Genomic DNA, 23,601 nt, shown 5'->3' with positions numbered 1-23,601 from the left:
GACTAGATGCAGGTGACGTGAGCAAAGGATTTGGACATGAACTGTAAACAACACGAAGCAACCTCCTCCCAGGTTTATATTTTGGCTCCTTGACTCAGGCAGCACAGAGTGGCACCCACTAGATGGGGCTGCCAGCAGCAATGATTACGTGTGCATTGCTTCCTGGCTACACCATGGTTTAAGGACTGTTGCTGGATGGGGGAAAAGTAAGCATATTTTAAAGCTTATGCATTCTGCAGCTTGTTACCTGTTGAAGACAAACAATCCTTTCACAACGCAAATGCTGTCAGGCCAGTACCCAAAGTCAGCACCAAATTGTTTTCTGCTCCAGTCAGGGAACAAGGCACTTAACCACTCTTACTGAGAATTGTGTCCTTCATCTTTTACACATGCCAGACTCCAAGTGATGTTAGTCGACTGCCGTTACCATCAGTGGAAGTTGTGTGCAGTGACAAACTACAAGGGAGAGCCAATATATCCTACTAATAAAGGGAGAGCTAATATATCCTCCGCCTCTGAACACAACAGTGATTAACCTGGTTTACAGAGTTGATTTTTTTCAGGTCAGATTCTACCTTTTGCTTCTAATAACAGATAGACCACTTGTAAATAGGATAATTGAGACCTAGACCGAAGAGAGAATAAATCAGGAGTGTAATGATGGGGCACATGGGTCACAAGCCCTGGGTGCTCTCTGGTGAGGGAGGGGGCACCAGACTGGAGCTGTGGAGGGAGGGCCCTCATCCACCCCCACCATCCCTCCTTTTCTCCCCTCCACACCTTGCCCCTTCCCTGCAGCCGCTCTAGCTCCAGCAGCGGAAAGGGCAGAGATGTGGCATCTCCCTGAGCAGCAATGAACCTCTGCCTCCAGCATGTGCCAGCACCACCCAGGGCACAGTACTGGCCAGTTATGCCTCTGAGGCTAATATTTCTACGTCACACGTATTCCTAAATGTTTGAATTTTCTTGTCCTAGTGAATGGATTATCCCAGCACATCCTCATATAGTCTCTCCACAAGTAGGCCTGCATATGTGAAATAACCGGGAGCAGAGGGTATGCCTGCACTTTGTCTTTTGTGGAAGAGAGAGAGTTCTTCGCTGCGCTCGATGGTCCGACTTCAACGCAGCGATTACACCAGTGAGCTTTTTCAACCCTATTAACTCTGCTTAGGTGCAACAGATGCATGTGCAGGCACTGATGTTTGGTTTGGGGTTTTTTTCGCTTCTATAACCCTGCTGAAATCAGTGAGAAATTCAGGTGGAAAAGAAAAAGGAAGGAGCAGTCCCTCCATTGTGCTATAAGACGATCTCCCTGGCATCCAGTGAGGACAGAAGGAAAAAGGACTGCAAACAAGCAGAGGAGAAAAAGACCCCTGCTAATCGTGCAACAGGGCAGCGGCACGATTACAGCTACAGGTGAGAAGCCCGGCTTGTCGCTGCCACCAATGTCTCCGTGGAAACGGGACGGTAAACTCCAAGTTCCTGAAAAAGGAGGCGGCCAGGATATGTGAACATGTAAACTGAGACAGACGGACAAGGAATCTCTCCAGTCGGTTTTGGGGCTTGCGATAGCCCTGCATCCATTAACATGAGCCGCCCAATCAGAGCCAGAGGGCTGTGACATGGAGAAGGGAGGAGGAGGTGCGGGGGAGACAGGACAGCTTCCCAAGCTGAAGGAGAAAAGCGTCCATAGTTTCAAGTAGAAGCAACAGGTTCCAAATTATCTTTCAAAGGTAAAGGTTTTTCTCTTTCATTTGCTATCTGGAGATTTTTACGTATTAATTATACTGGGTTTCAACAATAGAAAATAGTCAGCTGTTTTATTATTAAAGCTAAAGCCATAGGAAATAATGATACTTTTGCTCCTTGTGGTAGAAAGCAGACCAAAGCTGCTGAGGGGACAGCATAGAGAGGAGAGGCTTAAAATACGGCAAAACGATGCATCAGCTGATGGTTTCAGGGCGCGGTGCTTCTCAAGTGACAGAACAGAAACTTGGCAAGCGGATGCGCTGGTTCGATGCTCACAGTATCTGTAGAGGGTGTTACCCTTAAAAACAACAAGGGATTGGTGTTCGTTTAGATGATTATGTTTTCACAGGATGTGACCTCTTGGCATTAGGAATAGCATGCTACGTGGCGCTTAGACAGGTTGTCACTTTTGGATCACTACTGTCATCTGTATAATAAAGCCTTTTTGTTCACTTGTCACACCAATGTGTGTTTAGGGAGATAAGGCTGGACTTTCTAAGAGCATTCCCTGGGGCTCGATACAGACTTGGGTTGGCAGCATGAAAGGAGGTGATATACAGGAAGACAGATGAAGTGAGCCAATGATTCCTCCTGGCCTTACAGTTCTGACTGCAAGGGGCTTAGGCACCCAGCTGGCCTTACATTTCAGTGAGTGCACCTGACCTCTTTGAAGAGACCTGCCTGCCATTTCATTTTGCTAAGGAAAAAATGCAGCCCTTGACCAAAGCACCATAGCCAGTAAAAGTCAACAGCTCAGGCTAAAACCTGAAGTTATCCCATACAAAACTGTTTAATGTTAAGAAATTAAATCAGCAAACCAATATATCCTTCTTCACTTACGAGTGTTCTCTGCTGCTCTCATGGAGTAGGAAATCAAGGCCCACAAAAATCAGTATAATGACATTTCCACTTTTTCCACTGCCAGTAACATTCATAAACCACATGCAAAGCAACACTATGAAGCATAAGAGTACAATCATTTAGGGCTAGATCCAGAAACGGACTTGTGAGTTGGGTGCTGCAATGCTTAACTTAGAGGCACTGGGGCCTAAAGCATAGGTTCCCTATGCAATAGGTGAGGAGAATTAAGCACTCCCACAACAACCAGCACACTGAGTAAGTAGGGAGCCATCTAGAGAGAGCCCATAAGGAGATGCCAGTTCAGGGTGTACCTTCAGCCCTGCTCCTACCTGGGATTTAGGCACCCTATGATGTCTGTCAGGAGGCACCTCCATCCACTTAGACCCCACAGCTCAGAGCCTTCCCCAGAGTGCAGGTAACTATGTCCTTTCAAAAGAAGCAGCACAAGTTTCATGGCCAGAAGAGGACATGGTGGGGGTAGTGGGACCCCCATCCTACAGTGCCACCCACCTCAGCCACAGTCCCATTGTACAGGAACCTCAATCTCAGGGATTACAGTCCCTCCTCCAAGGACTGTTGGCATATTTTTCCAGTTACTGCTTAATGTTAAACCACAGTCTTTAGAGGAGGGTTTGGACCCCAGATCCCCCTGCTAAGGTGAATACAAAACTGTAAGGATACAATGTTATGCCCTCACTTGCACAGCATCTCCTTTCCCCTCAGCCCAATACATTTTGCATTTGGCTGCACTGTTTCAACAAGTAGGGTGGAGCGTGTCCCTAGCAAACGATCCTGTATCCTGGGGGCTTAAGGAGCTCTCCTGGGTGGGTCTGAATCCCTGAGACTGAGGAGGGTGGTGTTGTCACCACTACTATACTAACTCTAGTTACAAGGAAGTGGGGGTCTGCCACGGTATTTTCTCCAGAGCCCAGTACAGTGTTTTGTACAGCAGTTGGTGTATTTCTAGAACATGCACCAGATCAAGTCCCAGGGGTAAGAGAGAGAAATGCATCTGGTTTCTGGATCGCAGTTATTGTTAGGCATAAGTTTCTCAGCCCTGTCAAGACTGAGGTGCTTTTTCCAAGATACCTACAAGCAGGATGCTAAGTATTTAGGGACCTTTACATGAAGGCATATGTGAGGTCCCTCAAGGTTTAGATAGCAAGTGGATATGGTTTTCAGCATCTCATTTTTGCACCCAATGCAAGGTTTTTAGGTACCAAGTTCCCATCAGTTTTTATAAAGTTTATTTTCGAAATACCTTTGAGGATATTTGTTTCAGCCTTGTAGTTGCCATATGTATTTCTGATCTTCGTAACTCTGAGTAACAATGTTATCAGAGTGGACATGGGATTCTACAATGTCTCTCAGACCCCAAGTCCATCAAGGTCACATTTCTGTGCAGGGTTGCCGAAGATACAGTACAGGGATCAGTTCTGACCTATGAGAGAGCTGGACTGAGGGATTTAGAAGCAATTTGCTATTCATGACATCAAACAAGAAGTAAAGCCCTACTTCAACAATTAGATCCACCTGTGCAGCCCATCAGTGGAGCTTCACGTGGGCCACAGTACTGAATCCAGCTGCTGTGGATTCACGGGCAAAAAGATATTTTTCACTTTCATCAATCCAGTGTTTACCATGCTGTTACTTTAACTTAGTTTCTTCTGTGAATGCAAAAGAGCCAGCTTTATCTCTGGTGCAATTCCACTGATCTCAAGGTCTCTAGACATGAATTGTGAAGGGTGCTGCAACCACTACACTGACTTGTCCTCATCAAGCAGTTTTAACATTCACTCCAGCCAGGTACCCTCAGGTTTGGGGACCAGAATGATTTAGAGCTGAATGTCCCCTGGCTCACACCTTTACTTTGTCAGATGGAGAAAATTGGTACAAAAAGGGGAGGGAAGTATGGAATACCAAGTATGATCACAGAAACTCCAGTTTTTTCTTTTTACTTGAAAGTTACCCCCAGGTCCATGCTTTCTGCAATCTGTATATTAGGTGCATGAAACAGACACAATACAAGAAACCCCTGCTGCCACTGAAGGAGAAGAGATGCTGGGAAGACAATCCATAGAAGAGAAGTCCTGTGAGAGACTACTGAAAATTAGTTCTGCTTTTGGAAGCACCAGTATTTGTTGCAGAATAGTGTGAAGTAGTCCCAAAGTGTCCCTGCCCCTTGATCCTTGATCATGCTGCTGCTATATCACACACACTGGCATTCCTCATCACTTCTAGGGATTCATGAAAGTCAGAATTTATTTAAAACGGCCCAAAAGAAACCAGTATTAAAAAATCAGCTGAGCTTGCTTCTCAGGGACTTGGCTACACATCCTCAATCTATTCAAAGTTTTGGGACAAGATTCCACTTCTGTACTGAAGGCAAAATTCTCCTGTATATTCTGTACTTAATTATTAGATACACATTTTAAATAACTGTGAATAGATATTCACTGTTACTAATTCTCTGCAAAGAGTCTCAGGAACAGCAGTCAGGGCTTTCCTGCACTAGATGTATTCCACTGAGTAAAGATACTGAAAGAATTAGAGTCAGGGCCAGCAGCTTTGCTGGTTTTAATACGAGATAGTGTTATCTTCATCTCTTCTTCACTGAAAAGAGCTGTTAGGCTTTGATTTGCAATTAGTGATTTTAGGATGGATGTGGTTTTCTGCTTGATGACCTTGTCAAAACTTCTGTCTGGTTTTGGAAAGTTGCCATTTGTAACTAATATACTTGCGATGGCATTTGGTTGAACAGGACAAAGTCTCTGTGGCTTGCCCTCTCCAGTTAATCTCTTGCTGATTGACCAAGCCTTTTGGCTTGAATGGATCTTGTCTATGTTTTTTATCTTATCTAGCCACCCATTCCTCTTCATCTCATTTAGGTGGAGCTCTAGCTCATTGGTGGTGTGACATCTAGCCATGCTATCAGGTGGCTATTCTATGGTCTACAGTAGTTTGCTGCATTTCTCATCCCAGCAGGGTTTTTACAGTGCCCTCTGGGGGTGGTGGCATGGGCTGTTGTGAGAATCATGGAGGTGAAGTTGGTGATATTTTCAGCAGTTCATGTGTTGAATCCTCAATCTTCTCAGAGTATAATAAGCAATTAGCCTTACAAAAGTTCCATTTGGATGCCAGTTTACTTGGTTTTTCAATTACTGTATTGGTAGATGTTATTATGAATGTGAGGGGTGGTGTTGTGATTTGAGAAATTGGCTTAATACCCTTATTGCTGGTGCTGTTTGTGTGCTAACCCACTGCACAAGGTCTGAGCTGGTCTCAGTGCCCCATCTGCCAGATGTGAAGGTCTTTGGTTGTTTAGGGTTGTGTATGAGCAGTATGTTGTTGATGCTTGCCCAGGTGACTAGTGTTTCTCCATTCTTATTGTTCCCACAGTAGTCCCAATCAATGTGTTGGCTATTGTAGTCTCCTGCAAATAGAGCAGGCGTTGGCATAGTCAGGATTGTGTTGCATGTTATCTGTGCTTGAGGCAGTTTGTACGTGTTCATGATAGTGGTATCTGTGGTTCTTATTGCTGGCCATTCAATCTCCTGCTGTGGTGTACACTTCTGAAGGAGTATGTAAGGTAGGTTGTAGTCCATGAAGGTAGCAATGCTGTGCACTCAGCTCAGTATAGAGTCTGCAAGTACATAACCTGGTATCTTCAATCTCTGTGTAGTTGCACAGTGAGTCCCTTATAGGAGGACCACATCTGGTTTGTACTTGATAGTCAAATACTCAAGCATGTTAATCTTGAAGATTGTAAGACCTTTGACATTGAGTTGTAATATTGTAAGGTTCATGATGGCTCAAGTAAATTGACTAGTTGCTCTGAAAAGTTCTGAAATTGTTTCAGTGATGTACTTCATTTCGCTGTGGAATGGACTCCTCAGCTACTCACAGGATGCAACATGGGAAAGTATACTTCTTGCATCCCATCAAAAAAATCCTAAGCATTCCCCATGTGGGGTACTCATTATACAAGATCTTTAGGAAGAGGATTGGAATAATTGATGCACTTGGTCCTAAATATCAAGTTCCCAGAGGATTGTGCTGGTGTAATTTGTAAAGCTTGCAAAGATAATACTAATATAGATAGTACTTGTCTTTTTTAACTACAGACTATGGGTGTAGGGTTGTGCTTTCTTCTCTGTCTGTTGAGTGTGAGGTCATCACTGGAATATCATATCCATCCAGCTCTGGTGTCCACACTTCTAAAACAATGCTGGTGGGGGGGAAGGAAGCATCAGAAGAGAGCTACAAGGTGATCTGAGGCCTGAAAATATTCCTTTACAGAGAGAGACTGAATTGGCTTATTCTATTTAGTCATCCAAGAGAGAGTTAAGAGAAGCACAGTCTACAATTACCTATCAGAAGAAGGCAATTATGAAAATAAATGTATCCTTAATCTAGCAGAAAAAGGTATAAGATCTTTCATTTGGAAGCCAAAGTGAAACCAATTCAGATGAGAAATAAGGCAATGAATGTAATTAGCCATTGGAATGGCTCACCTAGGGTAGATTCTCCGAACCTTTAAATCTAGACTGATGTTTGTCTGAATGTGTTATTGTACAAGGAGAAGCTAGGACTTGATGTAAAGATTACTGGGTGAGGCTCTTTGTTCTCTGTTATACAAGAGCTAAGACAAGATGATCATGCTGTTCTGTGAATCTTGCGTGTGGCATGTTGGGTGTGAATAATTTGAACAGAAAATGGTTTGGTGGCAATAGGGAACACTTGGATTCAGGAAATATTAATGGCAGTAACTCTACATTTCTGTACATGGTCCTAGAAAGAGATCTGGTAACCCCGTTGTGTTAAGAAAATATTTTATAATGTGGTCATTTGGATGATCTGCAATGGGTAGGTTTTTGCAGCATGCTTTACTGCTAAGTGAAGTTGGAATTTATCATAAAGAGATCAGGTTTATTCATGGACAGGATAGCTACCACTCTGGCCACCTGTACATGTCCTCTTAAGAGCAGGTTGCAGTTCCAGTTTTGTGAAACTACATGTTTACTCTCTGAAAGGGCTACAAAGGTCTTTCTAGTAATCCATTAATGAGACATTAAGAAAGAGGACCCTTAAGTACATTGTTAGTTCTGAGTGATGCAATAGCTGAGGCAATATGCTGCGCGTCCGTTCAGAGCAGTGCTGTCTTGTATTGAAATGCCAATTGAAGAACAGTTATTTTCTCATCACCTGCCTTCACACACAGCTGATGCAACATATGAATCTTGAGACCTGGAGTCCCTCATTTTTGACCCTTAGCCCCTGCACCCTTAGACCTGCCAGAGCCCCTCACTCTGACCTGCAGCCCCCTGGCTCCCCAGCACTGCTGCCCATGCAGCTCCCAGCTGCCCCTGAAGAACCTCCCTACCCCCCTTCCCCACTCCCTGCCCTGCTGCTGCCCCAGCACTGGCAGTCAGGCACGTATGCACGCACATACACTCACACACACACACACACACACACCTGCCTACAGCTGCCAGGGCCCATGCACAGACCATGTGATGCCCCAGCCTCCAATCACTTTTCCCTGCTGCCTCCAGTCCCGGCAAGCCGGCAAGTGCCAGGAAAGCAAAGGCAGAGCAAAATCCCAGACATTTGCTTACATCTTAAAAAACCGCCTGCACAGAGATGGGAGGACCCAAAAGAGGACACATCTAGGAAAACCCAGATGTGTCGTAACTCTGCTCCTGTCTCTAAAATGCCAGCATGACCAAAGGAGGTCCTGCAGCTAGGCACCAGCTCCGCTTAGTACTGGACAGGTGAAAGGACTGGAGCAATAGTTCCCAATCTGTGGTACCGCTACCACCAGTGGTACGCAGACAACCTGTCAGTGGTATGCGTTAACAGATTTATTATAATTACTCTATATGACAAAAATTTGCTGGTGGTACTTAAGGTTGAATTGAAAAAGTTGCTGGTGGTACTGAAGATTGTATCATTTTAAATTGGTGGTGTGCAGTCTGTCAGAGTTTGGAAACTGCTGAACTAGAGGCATGAACTGATTAAGCAATTATGCCACTATAAAGTGGAAGAATTCTCCCAGTCCACCTGAATTGCCTGAAATCATTTCCTATGTCTGATTGATCCCACAGTCTATTGTATAAATTACCATTTGTTTCATTATGGGGTAAATCACTGTGGTTTGTTTTACTTGTTGCAGGAAAGGCTCAGACAGACAAAACAATTACAACTAGACTGTTGAAGCATGTTCATGAGACATAGTCCTCCCCTCACCCTCCCATTTTCCCATTTAAACAGCATAATTGTCTGTCTATCCCAGGGGTTTTCAACCTTTTTTAATAACTGTACCCCTTCCTACTCAAAGTTTCAGCTCATGTAACCACTTATCATTTTTTCCTGCTTTTAAGGGGGGGGGGGCAGATTGATGGCCCCGCGGTGAGGGAGGAAGTGGGGCTGGGGTAAGCGCTGCACAGCCATGGTGGGTCGCAGGACAGAGCCATAAGCGGTTCATCTAGGGAAGCGTGAGAGGTAGGGGGGCAGCTCCCGCCACTACATGCACCCCAGGAAGGCATGGGGGGGCATGTGCCCCTGGATCTGCATGTGGGGTGGGGCAGGCTGCCCCAGAGGTGGAAGAGGGAGTGGTACTGGGGCAGGGGCTGCCTAGCTGGGGTGGGGCATAAGACTGAGCCACATGGTGGGGTGGGAGAGGCCCCTGTCACTATGCGTACCCCTGGAAGGGCATGTGTCCCTGGATCTATGTGTGGGGTGGGGTGGGGTGGGGTGGGGCGGAGCAGACTGGAGCTGCAGGCTAGTGCTGGGGTGGTACCAGGCTCTTCCAGGCAGGGGCTGGGATGTGCTTGGGGGGTCAGTGGTGGAGCTGGGAGAGTGCGTTGGGGGGGGCTATGTTGAATTCTGAAGTGACTGCAGTCCCCCCATTGCCCCACTCCCATAGGCCCCCATGGAGAGTGAGGGAGTGGGACACTGGCAGAGGCAAATGCTGCACAGCTAGATGGAGCATGGTATGCAGCCATGAGCAGCTCATCTGGGGAGTGCGGGGGGGGGGGTGGCTCCTACTGCTGCATGCACCCCGGGAGGGCATGGGGGGTGCGTGATCCTGGATCTGCATACAGGGCAGGCTGGGGTCGGGGCAGTGTCGGGCTTTTCCCGGCAGGGCAGGCTGGGCTGGACTGGGTTGTACTCAGGACAGGCAGCAGCAGTGCTGGGAGGAGGGCTATGGGAGAGGCTGCAGCCACTCCAGAATTCACTATAGTCCCCCCAACTCCCATCCCAGCACCACTGCTGCTCACCCCAAGTGTTGCACAGCCCAACCCTGCACTGGGAAGACCATGGCGCAGCCCTGGTCCCAGCCTGCAATGTCAGCCTGTCCTGCCCCGATACAGATCTGGGGGTACATGCCCCCCATGCCTTCCCAGGGATACACATAATGGCAGTGCTGAGATGGAGGGGACAAATGGGGGAACTCACATGTGGCAGCCACCACCCCCTCCACCACCCACCGCCACTGCTGCCCCACCTTGGCTGCACACTGCACCACTTTACCATGGCCGCTTGCATGTGCTGCTCCATGGGCTGCTGACAGGCCACACGCCCAGCTAATCACATGCTCTCAGGGGCAGGCACAGAACACACTTCCTCCCCTGCCATTCAGACCCTCGTGGCTCTGTGGGAAGGGGGTGGCTGCAGCACCTCCTTGCCTTTGGCTATTGGCTGAGGGTGGCAGCTCAGCACCCAATCAGGACAGTGAACTGGGGTCGGGGTGGGGAGGCGATGTTATGTGCAGTGTGGGGCTGTTGGTGCCTGGTGTGCCCCTCCTCCTGCCCCAGCTAAGAGGCAAAGTGTGAGATGCTGCCACCGCACCCTGGGGTCCACCCCATCCCCTGCCCAGCCACGCTCCCACCTGTCTGTACCCCCTACAACCTGTCTATGTACCCCAGTTGACAACCCCTGATCTATCCACACAGTAGGAAATATGAGGCTACATGGGCTGCTCTACTGCTACTTTCTGTGAAAGGCTGCGGACACTGGGGCCATTTATAAATGTTATATTTTTCTAGGCTAAACTTGGACTACAGCCATTTTAGTATATATACATGGATGTTTGTAATCCAAATTAAAATTGGCTCCAGTCCAAATGAACTAAATCTCATTGAATAAGGGCAGTTTGAATTAGGCATTTTAAACTGTATTAATTAACATGTATATAGGGTATTGCTTATAGGAAAAACAGTCCTTAGGAATTCCACAGCTAAATATTGCAAATATCAAACTCAAACGGTTTTTTTACAGTACAACAGAGGTTATCAGGCATAAAGTAACACCTTTACAAACGTCGTATGTGCCAACAACACTTCACCATGACTAAGTATCAGGTGAATTGCACCCATTACAGCTCTGGAACAGCACTTTAGATAGCTGTCAGTAGGTTTGCAACAATGTAGTAATGCTTAAATAGGTTGATTATTACTTGCTAATTATTTCTAACTGCAAGTGCTAAGTGCATAAGCCAACACACAGAATGTGCAAATTGGGTCTGTTAAGAGGCTGATGGTCAATGATAATTTATTAACCCTTAATTCAAATTGAAATTTGATTCAAACTGTGTGATTGTAAATCAGTTAACTTGGTTTAGAAAATGGTGAGGCGGTCTGCAAAGGACCTGTAGCATGGTAATGGATCACTATGGGATTGCTAACCCTCTAATACACATGTACCCCACAGGGTGGTTGTGAAATTTAACTGAGTATTTACAAAGAGCTTGACATGCTGCGATGAAAGATGTTATGAACATTTGTAGTATTTAGTTCACTGTTTATTTTGAATTGGTACTAAAACTAAGGACAGAAATTATACCTAAACTGGTATAAGCAATAGGACAGTGGTTTAAATCTGTAACACAACAGAAGTTCAGTGCACCTTTCAAAACAGCCGAAACCAGTTTAAAATAAACCTGGATGGATGTAGTATCAGACTTAACTAATTTAGGTTAAATCGAACTGTTTAGGTTACTGAACTTCTGTCCCAGATCCCCTCCAGATTCAAATTAATCTAGCATCCCAGGATGCTTTGCATCTGCCCTGCAACCTCCCCCCGCCAAGCAAGGAGGCATGCTCTAATGTCCCCTGGCTTCTGGCCTGGGCCACTGCAGCCATGTGGCTGCATTTCTGGAATCAAAAGTGAATGTCTGTTTACTTGCTTATGGGTTCAATCCATGCAGCTTAGACTAACCTACGAACATTGAATGGATTCAATCTTGGACTTTTTGACTGTCTATACTTAGCCTGAGTCATAAAGAGAAGGCCTCAGTATGCCAACCTTTGTACATGTAGGAGACATCCACTGCCGTGGAAAACTGGTAGCAAAATACAAAAATCCCTAAATGAAAAAAGAACAGCTATGAGAGACTAGTAACTGCAGTACTTTGCATTTTCATTGTCCTTTCCATATGGAGATTCAAGCTGATGAGCTGGGCTGCCAAAAGCGCCACTTTTCATTGCCTTAGTAACCAGAACAGAAAAATGATGGTCTAATAGCCAGCTGTGTCTGAGTTCTAGATGGCCAAGTTGCATTCATCAACCTTTCCAGCACTGCTCTTCACTATGCATATTACACAAGTCAAATACTTGCATGTCTTTTACTATCAACATATGAGTCAGGGGCCTGGCCCAAGTGGAATAACTCTACAAGACCCCCTTCAGGTGCAACAAGCCCACCCACTTACTCTAGTTGGCCTCCAGGTCAAAGCTGTTGTCTCCAGCGTGAGAGGAGGAGGCCCCACCTGCCAAGTTAGGCCCTGCATAATTGGCCCCTCCTAGGGATCTGAAGAAACAAAACAAAAAGAAAGTGAGACAGAACGAGTGAGCTGCCATCCCTCCTCCTCCTGGAGCATGGGACAACTTGCAGCCTGACTCATTGACCAGCAAATTCCTTAAAGCAATAGCTCATAGTCCTACTCACCTTCACAGAACTGGGTTTTAGGGTAAAGCCATAGAAGCAGCTCTTCAACCCTCTTGTGCATGGGGCAAACTTTATACTGTACACCCCTTGCAGGCCCCTTTTCAGGAAAGCATCTAAGTATGTACTTTAGTCCATCCTTATTGATAACATAAGCAGGTGCCCATATCTTCAAAGGTAGTTAAGCACATATGTGAATGTCAAACTGCATAGGCATAGTTTCCTGAATCAGGGCCCCCTTGTATGCAGCTAAGTATGCACTTAAGTATTTGGCAGGATTAGGACCATACGCTACATCTTAGCTGAGCAGAAAGCTCTGACAAGTGAATATTCTGCTGCCAAAGTAGGTAAGCCAGGGTTAACTATTCATTATCAGGTGTTTTTGAGAGTGTATTCTGCAATCAGTGCCAGTCATACTAAGCCTTTATCTTCATTATGAATATGCACTAAATAAGAATTCTTGTTCCAGATGCCCGGTACAGCAAGACATGACCGAGAGATGGCAATCCAAGCCAAAAAAGACCTGGCCAAAGCCACAAACCCAATTGAGAAGCTTCGGCTGCAGTGTCTATCAAGGGGGTCTGCAGGCATCAAAGGACTTGGCAGGTAAGTCTAGGCAGCCAAATAAATCATTAATCTGAGTAGCGCTGTGTTACAGAGAGCTGCAGCATTCGGGGGGACCTACAAAATCTCAGCAGTAGAGTGAAGTCCTGGCCACCTTGAAGTCAACGGCAGACCTCCCACGCACTTCAGTGGGGCCAGGACCTCCCTTGTCTATTTCAAACCCTCTTTAATTTGGAAGTGGGGGTTGAACCTGGAAAGTTCAACTGCAGTTCCAGTGCTACAGTGCCGTCTTTTTTTATTGTATTTTTTTCTTCAATGATTTTTTTTTTAAAGTACAAAACCAAGTGACCACAGGAAAACCATGCAACAAGCAGGGCAGATAAATGAATACAACAATCAGCCTACCAACATCAAAACAAAAGAGTATAGTAAAACGAGGGCAAAACCTTAGACTTTGGTAGAGTGACACTGATTTCCAACAGCTGAGGACATGACCCATATCTTCTGTTTTGTTACTTAACATTTTAACACAGGGAAGGAGTTGACTGGAGAATAGAGTTTCAGCCCCCCAGTTTATGGCTATAGGTTATATACTTATTAGTTTATGAGTTTATAGTGTGAGGTTGTAAAGTCATTGTATTATTCCCATTTATGAATTGGAAAGTGAGGCACAGTGAAATTCAGGACACAAAAACACCTGGGCATCTAAGTCAGGTTTGACTTCCATATTAGATATGTAAGGATATGTCTGTAGTACCCCTCCATATCGAGTTTTTATTAGTTTTGTTTTTGTGAGGTCCAGGGGTCATTTTCAGAGGAGACAGACTGGAAAATAGGCCTTATCAGGCTGCGTCGATGAGCCAATACACATTGTTCATCCCTTCCTCAATGGCTGCAGCCCTGCTCCTTCCTGAAAATAAATTAGAAGGAGAAAATGTTATTTCAATGAAGGCTCCTTCTACCTTTTCTCCTCATTTCATTTATATTTTCTTCAAATCACACATTTTTCCACAGAGTCTTTCGGATTATGGATGATGACAACAGCAGAACCCTCGATTTCAAAGAATTCATGAAAGGATTAAATGATTATGCTGTCATGATGGACAAGGAAGAAGCAGAAGAGCTTTTCCGGATGTTTGATAGAGATGGCAGCGGAACAATAGACTTTGATGAATTTCTCATAACATTAAGAGTAAGTTCATGATCATGGTGCTTTGTTATTACAGAGATGCAAAAAAAGGAAAAAAAAAGAAAAAAGATCTGAACCTAGTAAGGTAATTTGTCAGTACAGACCTGTCATTTCCTTCAGTAACAGTGGTATCTACAGCAATGTTAAGGAGACAACTTCCATTTGAAAAATTCCACTTTTATCTAAGTTACATGAGATTTAAGATGGCTTTGCTACTTAGGCTACTTACTTGGGGCTCAGAAAATCGGGGTTTTCTCCCAGCTTCAGCTTCTGTGGTCAAGTTATCTAATATTTTGGGGCTGCAGGCCTGCATCTCTAACATGCTGATAAGTCTTCCTTTGTCTTTCTTCTGTGATTATATTGTGTGTTCATCCATGTAGGGCTGTCTCTCATTATGGACCTCTGATCTATGGACTGCTACAATGTAAAAGTAATTAAAACAAAGATAATATTTTGTGCCTTTTTCAAGTGATATTTAAAATCATTAGAACAAAAGGATATTACAGCAATCACTTCACTTCTGTTTGCAATTTGTTTACTTTGCACTCGATAGAAGTATGAGTACCCTCCATTAAATTGCTTTGGTGAGGCTGAATTGCGCTTTCTCTCTCATTCATTTGTCCAATAAGACCACTCTCACATTTGGCTGTGGTTGGAATACCCTATGTCCCAGGAAGAGCAGTAGTAAAGCTGCTTGAAGCTAATATTGGTCAGGTAAGCAGCAAATGGGGATTAATTTATTACTGTTTTCTTCCAGCCTCCAATGTCCAATGCCAGAAAAGAGGTCATCATGCAGGCATTTAGGAAGTTTGACAAAACGGGTGATGGTGTTGTAACTATTGAAGACTTACGAGGGGTTTATAATGCACGGCATCATCCGAAATACCAGAATGGAGAATGGACAGAAGACCAAGTTTTTAGGGCTTTCTTAGATAATTTTGATTCGCCCTATGACAAAGATGGGAAGGTAAGTGAAATAGCTTGTGTCACCCAAAAAGAGCTCCACTTGATTCCTATCTGACATTGTTACATGTGAAAACAGTCATAAGCAATTTTCAGCATTGTGCTCTTACTTCTGTCCTAAGACCTTTAATGAAAATAGTCAACAAGACTGGTCCCCAGACTAATTCTTTAAGAACTCCACTGGTAATTTCCATGCTTTGGTTCTTTCCTGTTTTAGACCACCATGGGGATTTTGGTTACCACCTGTGCCAGTTACTGGCCTCAACAATGTTTTCTACTCAAGAAGCCTTTTCAACACTTTTCTAATGCTGATGGCTATAGAAAAGTCAGTTCCAGAACATAGTTCTTTTGTTTAGAAGTTCTTTGTTTAACCCACTAGACCACAGGTCCTGAGCAACAAACTTGACCTCTCTGTACTAGAATCTGATCTCAGCCACAATGTTGGTATAAAGCTCTGAAGCCTGACCTCAAGTTTAAAAACATCCTGTTATTTGAAACAGGGACACGGTTCCTGAGTAAGTACAGAGGGCCTAGCCTGGTGTTTTTAACATCAGGTTTCAGATCAACAGGTTTCATGTAACTGTGTGACAAGGATTGCTGACTCCAGGCAAAATTCTTCTTCCTACGTGCCTTAATGCTGAGTTTTGCCAAAAAAGCATCTTTGCCCCATGGTCTTGCTGAATTCTCGGAGATGGCCAGGCTTAGCAGCATGGGTTATTTGTTTATGATCAGTAGAACAGACTGTAAGGTCTGGTTTTCCCATTCAGCAAATATTTTAGGTGTTTGTCAGCTAAAATGTGTGGAACAATGGGAGTTCTGGGGTCATATACCTTGATATATGAAGTGAGAGGCAGGAATTTCTTTGGGTGATGTCTTTTATTGGACCAACTTTCAAATGCAAGACATTCTTTGCCCATTCAGATAATTCTTCAAAGAATGTCTTGCATTTGAAAGCTTGTCTAACTTTTTTTCAGCTACCTCGTTGATCCAATAAAACACAACATCCTAAGAAATTCTTGCCTTCCACATATTTTTTGGACCATCACTGCTACAAAATTACTCTGACGCATTATATAGGATAGCTTTATTCAGAGTATTCTATAAACAATCCAAGTATTAAAACTTCACAAAAAGTATGTACAATTCATATGAATGAGGGAATGGAAATATATTTCTTCATGCAATCAATGCCATGGCAGTACAAAGAGCAGGAAGTTTAGGCTAATTGTTTTTATAAAAGGATTCAGTCCTGTAGTGCATATCAAAATAAGAAATGCTTCCCTGGGTTTAGAAGCCTGTTTGTTTCTGCTCTGAAGAATGTTACTTCTTGCTGGATAAATTGAAATACAGCTGCAACCTCCTAATTGCATCAGGAGCCTCTTCCACTGTATTCACGACAGTGCAAAGAATGCCTTGTTTAAAGACCAGATGAATGTCACTGAACAAGTTACGTAGCAATGTTAATCTCCTTGAAGGATCAGTGTTTTACTCATTCTGGTTATTCTAACTTTACAGGTTTCTCAAGCAGGATGAGATTAATAGTAAATCTGTTTACCTTGGTTTACCTATGATCTTGCCCCATGGTCTTGCTGAATAACTTCTGTACTCAGGTCAGATTTCAAAAGCCCCAGGAGACTGTGGAGTGCCCTTTAACTAGGTTTACCTAGTTAAAGAAATCAGAGATCAAGACCTGTCTATACTAAGGACCTCTCTATACCAAGACTTTTTATGAATGAAGAGGTTAATTTTTGCAACATATACCTCCTTCGTTTTCCCTCCTGTATTAGCTTCCTTCTTAAATGGAAATGACTTAAAATGTAGTTATGTACAGGAGTTGCTTTTTGCACCATTTAAAATGCTTCAGTGCCATGACAACAGAAGTGCACAGCTTTACAGCACTTTAAATATGGATACAGTGCTTTAAATTAACCCTTGTTAAACGAGGTATTACATTTGAAGCACTGTATTTTATAGCACTTTCGTAACCTACAGCGCTTAAATAACTTCTGTATGCAGGTCAAATTTCTGACCAGAGGAGAAGCCCCAGGAGACTGTGGAGTGCCCCTTGCCTCCTAGCCTGGAAAGTGCAGAGAGGCACATAGGCCTCCACCACCAAACACTACACTTCTGTCATATTTAAGAGCACTTCTGATACACCTACAATGTCTACAACATATGGTCTACATCCTTGTTCACTTCCTGGTGTTTATTTACATAAAGCTCGTGTATAATTTATGACACAAAGAATGAAGGTTTCTTTTTCTTTTTTAAATTCTCCTACTTTAGGTTACAACAGATGAATTCATGAACTACTACGCTGGAGTCAGTGCTTCAATAGACACAGATGTCTATTTTATCATCATGATGAAAAATGCTTGGAAATTCTGATTGTATGATTAAGGAAACGAGACTGTATTTCTTGCTTTTTAGCTCCACCTTGTTAAATACATACACAGTGATATGGCCACACTTCCTGCAATAGCAACTTTCAATCTATGTGCTGATTTCAGTAAATAAGGAGCAGCAGTAATTACTGTAGCACACTGTTTTTGGCAGAATCATCCTCACCTGATCGGCAAAAGGCCATGCCAGTCATCATTCACTCTTGTTTTTTTCTTTCACTCTCCATATCTGTCTTTTCTTCTCTCAGGGAACCCCTTCTCCTACTGCTGTACTGACTACCAGTGGTTCCCAAACGTGTCCTTACATCTACTGAATAAGATGCAGCTGTGTCTCTCAGGAGGTGGAATAGAAACGTAGTGAAGAATTGTGGGAATGCAAATACTTCACATTTTACACCCTGTAAACGTAAGGGCACTCACTCGTGTAGCACAGATACTGTCCCAAGGTTCCTTAGACGTGTCTGCCATCTTTTTTTCTCTTCTAGTCCTTTGTGTCTTGACTTTCTCTCCACTCTCTGGGACCATCCAGCTTTGCCCTTCTCAAAGAAAATTGTCTTACAGATGTAGATGTTTTACGGTATTCTTTTGTAACCGTGCGCTGCAATACTTACCACCGCTCTAGCAGACCTACCCCAAAAAACTCGCCCATTTACTAAGATGCTACTGCTTGGAAATTTCTATGAACTACAGAACTTTGCAGTCTTACAATTTCTGGCTTTGCTGCTGAAAAGAAAAAAATAAATGAGAGAGAACCTGAAGAAGTAGTTGGACTCTTTCTGTGTTTCATTACCTCTGAGAATGGCTGGCTGCTCAGTTACCTGTGAGGAGAATGAGGTGCTTGTTGAAAAAAGGAGCCTGTCTTGCCAGACAGGTCTCGTCTAATTCTTTCAGCTGTGGTCCCCCATCCCCATTGCTTCCCCCTCACCTGTTTCTCTTGTTTGGTTCCTCTTTGTCCTGAAATAAACTGTTGTCACTGGAGTTCACAGTTTGCACGGAGAAGCATGTATCCCTTTTTGGTCATGAAAGCACCACAAGCCGATATGTTCAGTCTTGTCATCCGTAGTGAAAAGGTCAAGGTTTGATAAACCTTGAGCTACGTTGAGAGCACAGTGGGTCGGATTTCCAGAGCAACTTGCCACTGAAACCAGAATTTTAAGAGTTCAGCTCCTAGTTAGATAGAAACATAACTGGGTAGTCCTGTGCCCCCACTGGTGGCCATGTCTGGGGTCAGCAGCAGGAGTGACTGCTATTTTTGTGCCCCCTCCCTAAGTCAGTGCCCTGGTCACCATACCCACTTGGTTACATTTAGAAACCAAAAGCAGGCTTACTTTTTGGCTTGGATCTATATGATGTAGCAGGTAGGTCCCTGGAATTCCTTACCACAAGCTATGTCCTCTCTGTGCTTTCCTTGATCAGCACACTTGCTTAACAATTTACTGTGGAAGTCGGGATGAATGTACAGTATATGGAACCAATTCCATTAAGAAAACATGTTTCATCAAGAAAAAGAGGAGTCTATACATAATGTAATACGTTTGGGCCCCATCAAATACATCTATGCATGTAAGTATAAAGGTGGCTTATGTGAAAGATATACATGCCCTCAGCTACAGCCTTTTCAAAAGTTGGCAGTTATACTTAACCAATTTTTTTAAAATTAATTTATCTATTAGTTCTGTAACAAGACTTACATTCTCTAGTATGAACATTTGAAATAAAGATATAACCTTAGTGGACTGTGAGAATTATAAAGTGAAAAGCATGTACTTTTTCCCAGGTCCACAAGTTTGTTGTGCTGACATTTAATCAAGTGAACTGAAATGTTTTAATAATCTTAACCAGCTTGTCTGTTTAATTATAATTGTATAAAGGTGACGAACAGTCACTCAGTTCCAAACACAATCCACCTTTTCAGAAGCAACTGTTTCTTCAAAACAGGTGAAAAGCACTGATAGTCCCAAACCTGTTGGTCCTGTCCCCAGCCAGTAAGGACCATGGGGCGCATCCAGATGAGCACAGTCATTTGGTTCCCTGGGGACGAGAAGCAGCAGTGAACCTTGTGCCACTGCTTCTTGTCCCTGGGGCATGCTCATGCCACATGCCCTCTGGCACACAGCAGGTGCCCCAGGTAGGGGAGGGGAGGCTGGGGCCAGCAACTGTGCTGTCCCCAGCAGCCTTGCCTGGGGTCCTGGGGGCAGGGGAAGCTGCAGCTGTGGTACTCCTGCAGCTTGGAGGCTGCCCAGCAGCTGGAGTGTGGCTTTGGCAGGCCAGGCTCTGGTTTTGGGCAGCGCATGCTGCAGCCATGTGCACTGCCCACATTTTTAAGCCACAAAATCAACATAAATACAACTCCCATGGCTGTTTCTCTGATAGACAAATCTTCCTGAGCACCTTCTAGAAATCATTTGTTATAATTAACTAACCCCTAGCACTTAGTGCAGAACTGATTACTAATGGCCTGAATCAGATCCCTTCATGTCAATAGCAAATCTCCCATTTATTTCAGTGGCCAAACAAATGCTCTGGCCGTCACATTTTCAAAACAAATCATGTAAGCTCTGAGAAAGTATATTGTACTCAGGACAAACAAATTTGGGAGAAGGTTGATCTGAAATATTTTTTTACCTTTTAGCAAATATATAAAAGGTGCAAATAAATGGAGTTTTGTTTTCAGATGTGCCAAATCCTAGGACAAATATGATCCTCAGCATGCTGGCTGTTAATCAGGAACAGTTCTACCTGACGGCCACGTCCTGCCACCCCTGATTTCCAGGCAGAAGTTTTACTGACTTTCATAGAATTCAGTGCACAGACAGATCAAAGCCAGCTTGGGTCTAAGCATTGAATCCGGACTCAGATGCTTTTATGACTAATACTGTGTGCTTGGAGCCAGCAGCAGACTCTAGCATTGCTCTGTCTTGTTCCACTAAAAATGCAGTGCTACAGAAAATGATAACAGTAGTTGGTCGGAACAAAGCAAAATCCATTAAACAGCCTCTGCTAAACTGGTGGGGTTTGTTTGCTTTGGTTTCAAAACAGTAAACACTGGTACTAAACAGATGCTGTAGATATGGCTGTAGATATCTGCTAGAACTCAGTACTACTTTTTGCACAGCAGCAGAGATTGGAAGATATGTGACAACGCACGTCAGCTTATCTGGCACTGGAATCAATATGCTACAATCTTATTTAGCACTTTACACCGTGGCATCTTTTTTTATTTCCGATCATGAAAGACAAGGTAAACAGGATGGCATAAATTGAGAGAGAGGTAGTGAGCTGTGTTTCAGATGGAGGCTTGTCATGTTTTTGGTCGACACGTGGAAGTCTCACCTATGCTGGAAGGGCTGGGCCTCAACTGGGACATAAGCTGCTGCGGAGAATCTCTGTAGACAAGACTTCTGTGCAAGGAGCCCAGGGGCTGATATTCTGGCTGAACCTTCTATTAATGCACAGGGGAAGCAGATTGTTTCTCCTTCTTCCTACACCTCTGTGTGCAAATGTCACATCTTAAAGACAGCACAGTACATAAGAGGAGCAAAGTTAGGGAGCAGTTGCCTTACACAGAATACTCCTCTAGGAAAACTTGATTTACACACAAAAAACACAGAGAACAGTGGTGTTGGTTCAGGCAGTATTGACTTGAGTGCTACAGCTGTGCATCTGTGAGAGATGACAACAGTGAGTAACAGAGAAGTAGGGATAATGGCAAAAGAGCCCAACAGAGCCATTCTATTTGCTATGCAGGAGGGCCTGGATATCCGCTAGAAACAGACCCATCAGCCAACATGGAAGCCCCAACACCAAAATTCATCCATTGACCCTTGGTTCCTTACTGCCCGCCATGATGTAGCCCCAAATCCTTCAACAGTAGTGAAACTCACAACATCTTCCCTTTCATGTTCCTCTAAATACAAAAGAACATAGGACTAGAAGAAGCCTGATGGGCCATCCCTCAGCCCCAATATGTAATACACTTATTCCAGTCAAGATACCATGTTGTATCAGAATCTGACTCACAAACCAGATGGTCCCCAGTTTAGACTGAGTCATAGTCTTGAATATGATTATTCAAGCTAGCCTCTGATGTCAAGCAGCCACAAAACTGGCAGGTCAAACCAGGAGGGGTTTCTCTTGCCTATGAAATTCCTTGGGCAGTGCAATTACCATCTTAATGTCTCTTCTATCAGCCCTTTTTGCATCCAGTTCAGGAGGTGTCTATGAGTGAAAGGGCTTCCTAGTCGTCTGTGACAACAGTGTCAAACATAAAGCTACTCTAATTTGCACCGGGAGCTCAGTCCAGTTCTGAGCATTTTCATCAACTTTGCCCCCAAATGAAGAAGGAATACTATTACAGTTGAGCTTCAGCTCGCCTGTTGCTGGATGAAGCACCGTTTTACAGCACCACAGAATGTAGAAAGAGAGACACTGAATCTGGATCTAGGCCTGGAGAACACTTGTCCAATGGAAAAATGGGCCAACTATGAGCCAACACTGAGCAGTCTCATAGACTTCAGTGGAGCATTGCTTGAGGCTTGGCGACAGGATCCTGATAGTGTTCAAAATGCAAAGTAAATTCAGACTAGAATTAATAGAAGGACAACAAGAAGAATTAAATATTTCCACTGAGGCTGGTCGAACAATTTCAGTCAAAACAGCTTCTCCCTGGAAAGGCAGGCTATTTGAACAAACTATTTTTCCATAAAAAATGCTGGCTTTTCACAGACCATTTCAATTTTTAATAGAAAAACAAAATGCCCAAATAACAGCAAAATTTTGGCTAGGATCCAAAACATTATTATTATTGGCTGACATTTTTCATCATTTGAATTTAATTTGGTATTAATTAAAAATAGTTTATTTTTCAATGGGTCTAAATTTTCTGTAGAGAAAAAGAAACCCAGCTCTGCTTTTATGCCCTGGTTTAATTCTTAAGATCTTTTTGAAATATGTTTCCTCCTAAGTTGTTCAGTTAATCCTTTCATTTCCTTTCCTAAGTCCTGATGGTGATGGCATATATGTTTGATTGTTTCAACCGCATGGTAATATTTGATTTCCAACTAATGTTATTTTCATTAGTTTGGGCCATTGGACCTATCCACCCCCCGTCATAGGAAATGGGAGTCATTTCATTGACTTTAATGCCCCTGGGTCAGAGTCACATCTTGACTCCTGTTTGTAGCAATGAAACATAATATCAAAATAGTTGATCATTTGACCTAAAAAAACAGACCTCAGTGAAAGACGGAAATCAAGCACTTGCAGCGGGTTTGGAATGTGGTATTCAAACATTCTGCTTTAGTGTCTGGCATGGAGCAATGTATGATGTCAGCATGACAAGCTGTTAACTATCTTTTTCTCATTTCTAGGTTACAAAAGATGAATTTATAAATTACTACACTACTTCATTTTAGTGATGAAGAAATCCTGGAAACTCAAACTCCACCCCCACCCCCTTTTGCTGTTGCTTTAATTGAAATCAGAAACTAGGAGGAAGTGAAAGGTGTCTGAAGAGCTAAACATGAGTCTAGGGTTTTTTTCCAAACTCTTCTTTGGGCTAACTCTTCTGAGACATGCAATGAAATTGCACTGCCTAATGCAGCAGTTGGCCTGAACGCTTAGGCATATTTTTCAGACTTTTCAACAGGTGGCGCCTTGAAGCCAAGAAATTACTGAAATTGAAAAGAATGGAGTCAGTCAGCGGATGTGGTAATCTACTGAAATTCACAGTTGCATTTTTCAATGCAATCACTTGCTTTATTGTATGCCTACATGTGAGATTTGTATCACAGATGTTCCTGCTCTGTATAAAAGCACACTATTCTACCACTTTGTTGCCCTTTATCTACTGATCACAATACTAAGAGGTTTGCTTCACCATGAAATAATTTTAAATAACTATTTTAAGTCTCCTTTGTGCTACAT

At 43.6% G+C, this 23,601-nt stretch overlaps 1 protein-coding gene across 1 annotated transcript; it reads left to right on the top strand.

Moving 5' to 3' along the window:
• Positions 1–1,583: 1,583 nt before the first annotated feature.
• CAPSL (calcyphosine like) lies at positions 1,584–18,437 on the top strand. The gene is made up of 5 exons (XM_090037937.1): positions 1,584–1,733; positions 13,028–13,164; positions 14,137–14,314; positions 15,069–15,278; positions 17,561–18,437. The coding sequence occupies exons 2-5, from the start codon at positions 13,028–13,030 to the stop codon at positions 17,660–17,662; spliced, it is 627 nt and encodes a 208-aa protein (XP_089894063.1). The 5' UTR covers positions 1,584–1,733; the 3' UTR covers positions 17,663–18,437.
• Positions 18,438–23,601: the final 5,164 nt, after the last annotated feature.

This window comes from Crocodylus siamensis, chromosome 3 (genome assembly GCF_052110815.1).
Source record: "Crocodylus siamensis isolate JL-2025a chromosome 3, ASM5211081v1, whole genome shotgun sequence".
Classification (NCBI taxonomy): domain Eukaryota; kingdom Metazoa; phylum Chordata; order Crocodylia; family Crocodylidae; genus Crocodylus; species Crocodylus siamensis.
This window is presented reverse-complemented; position numbering and strand designations above follow the sequence as displayed.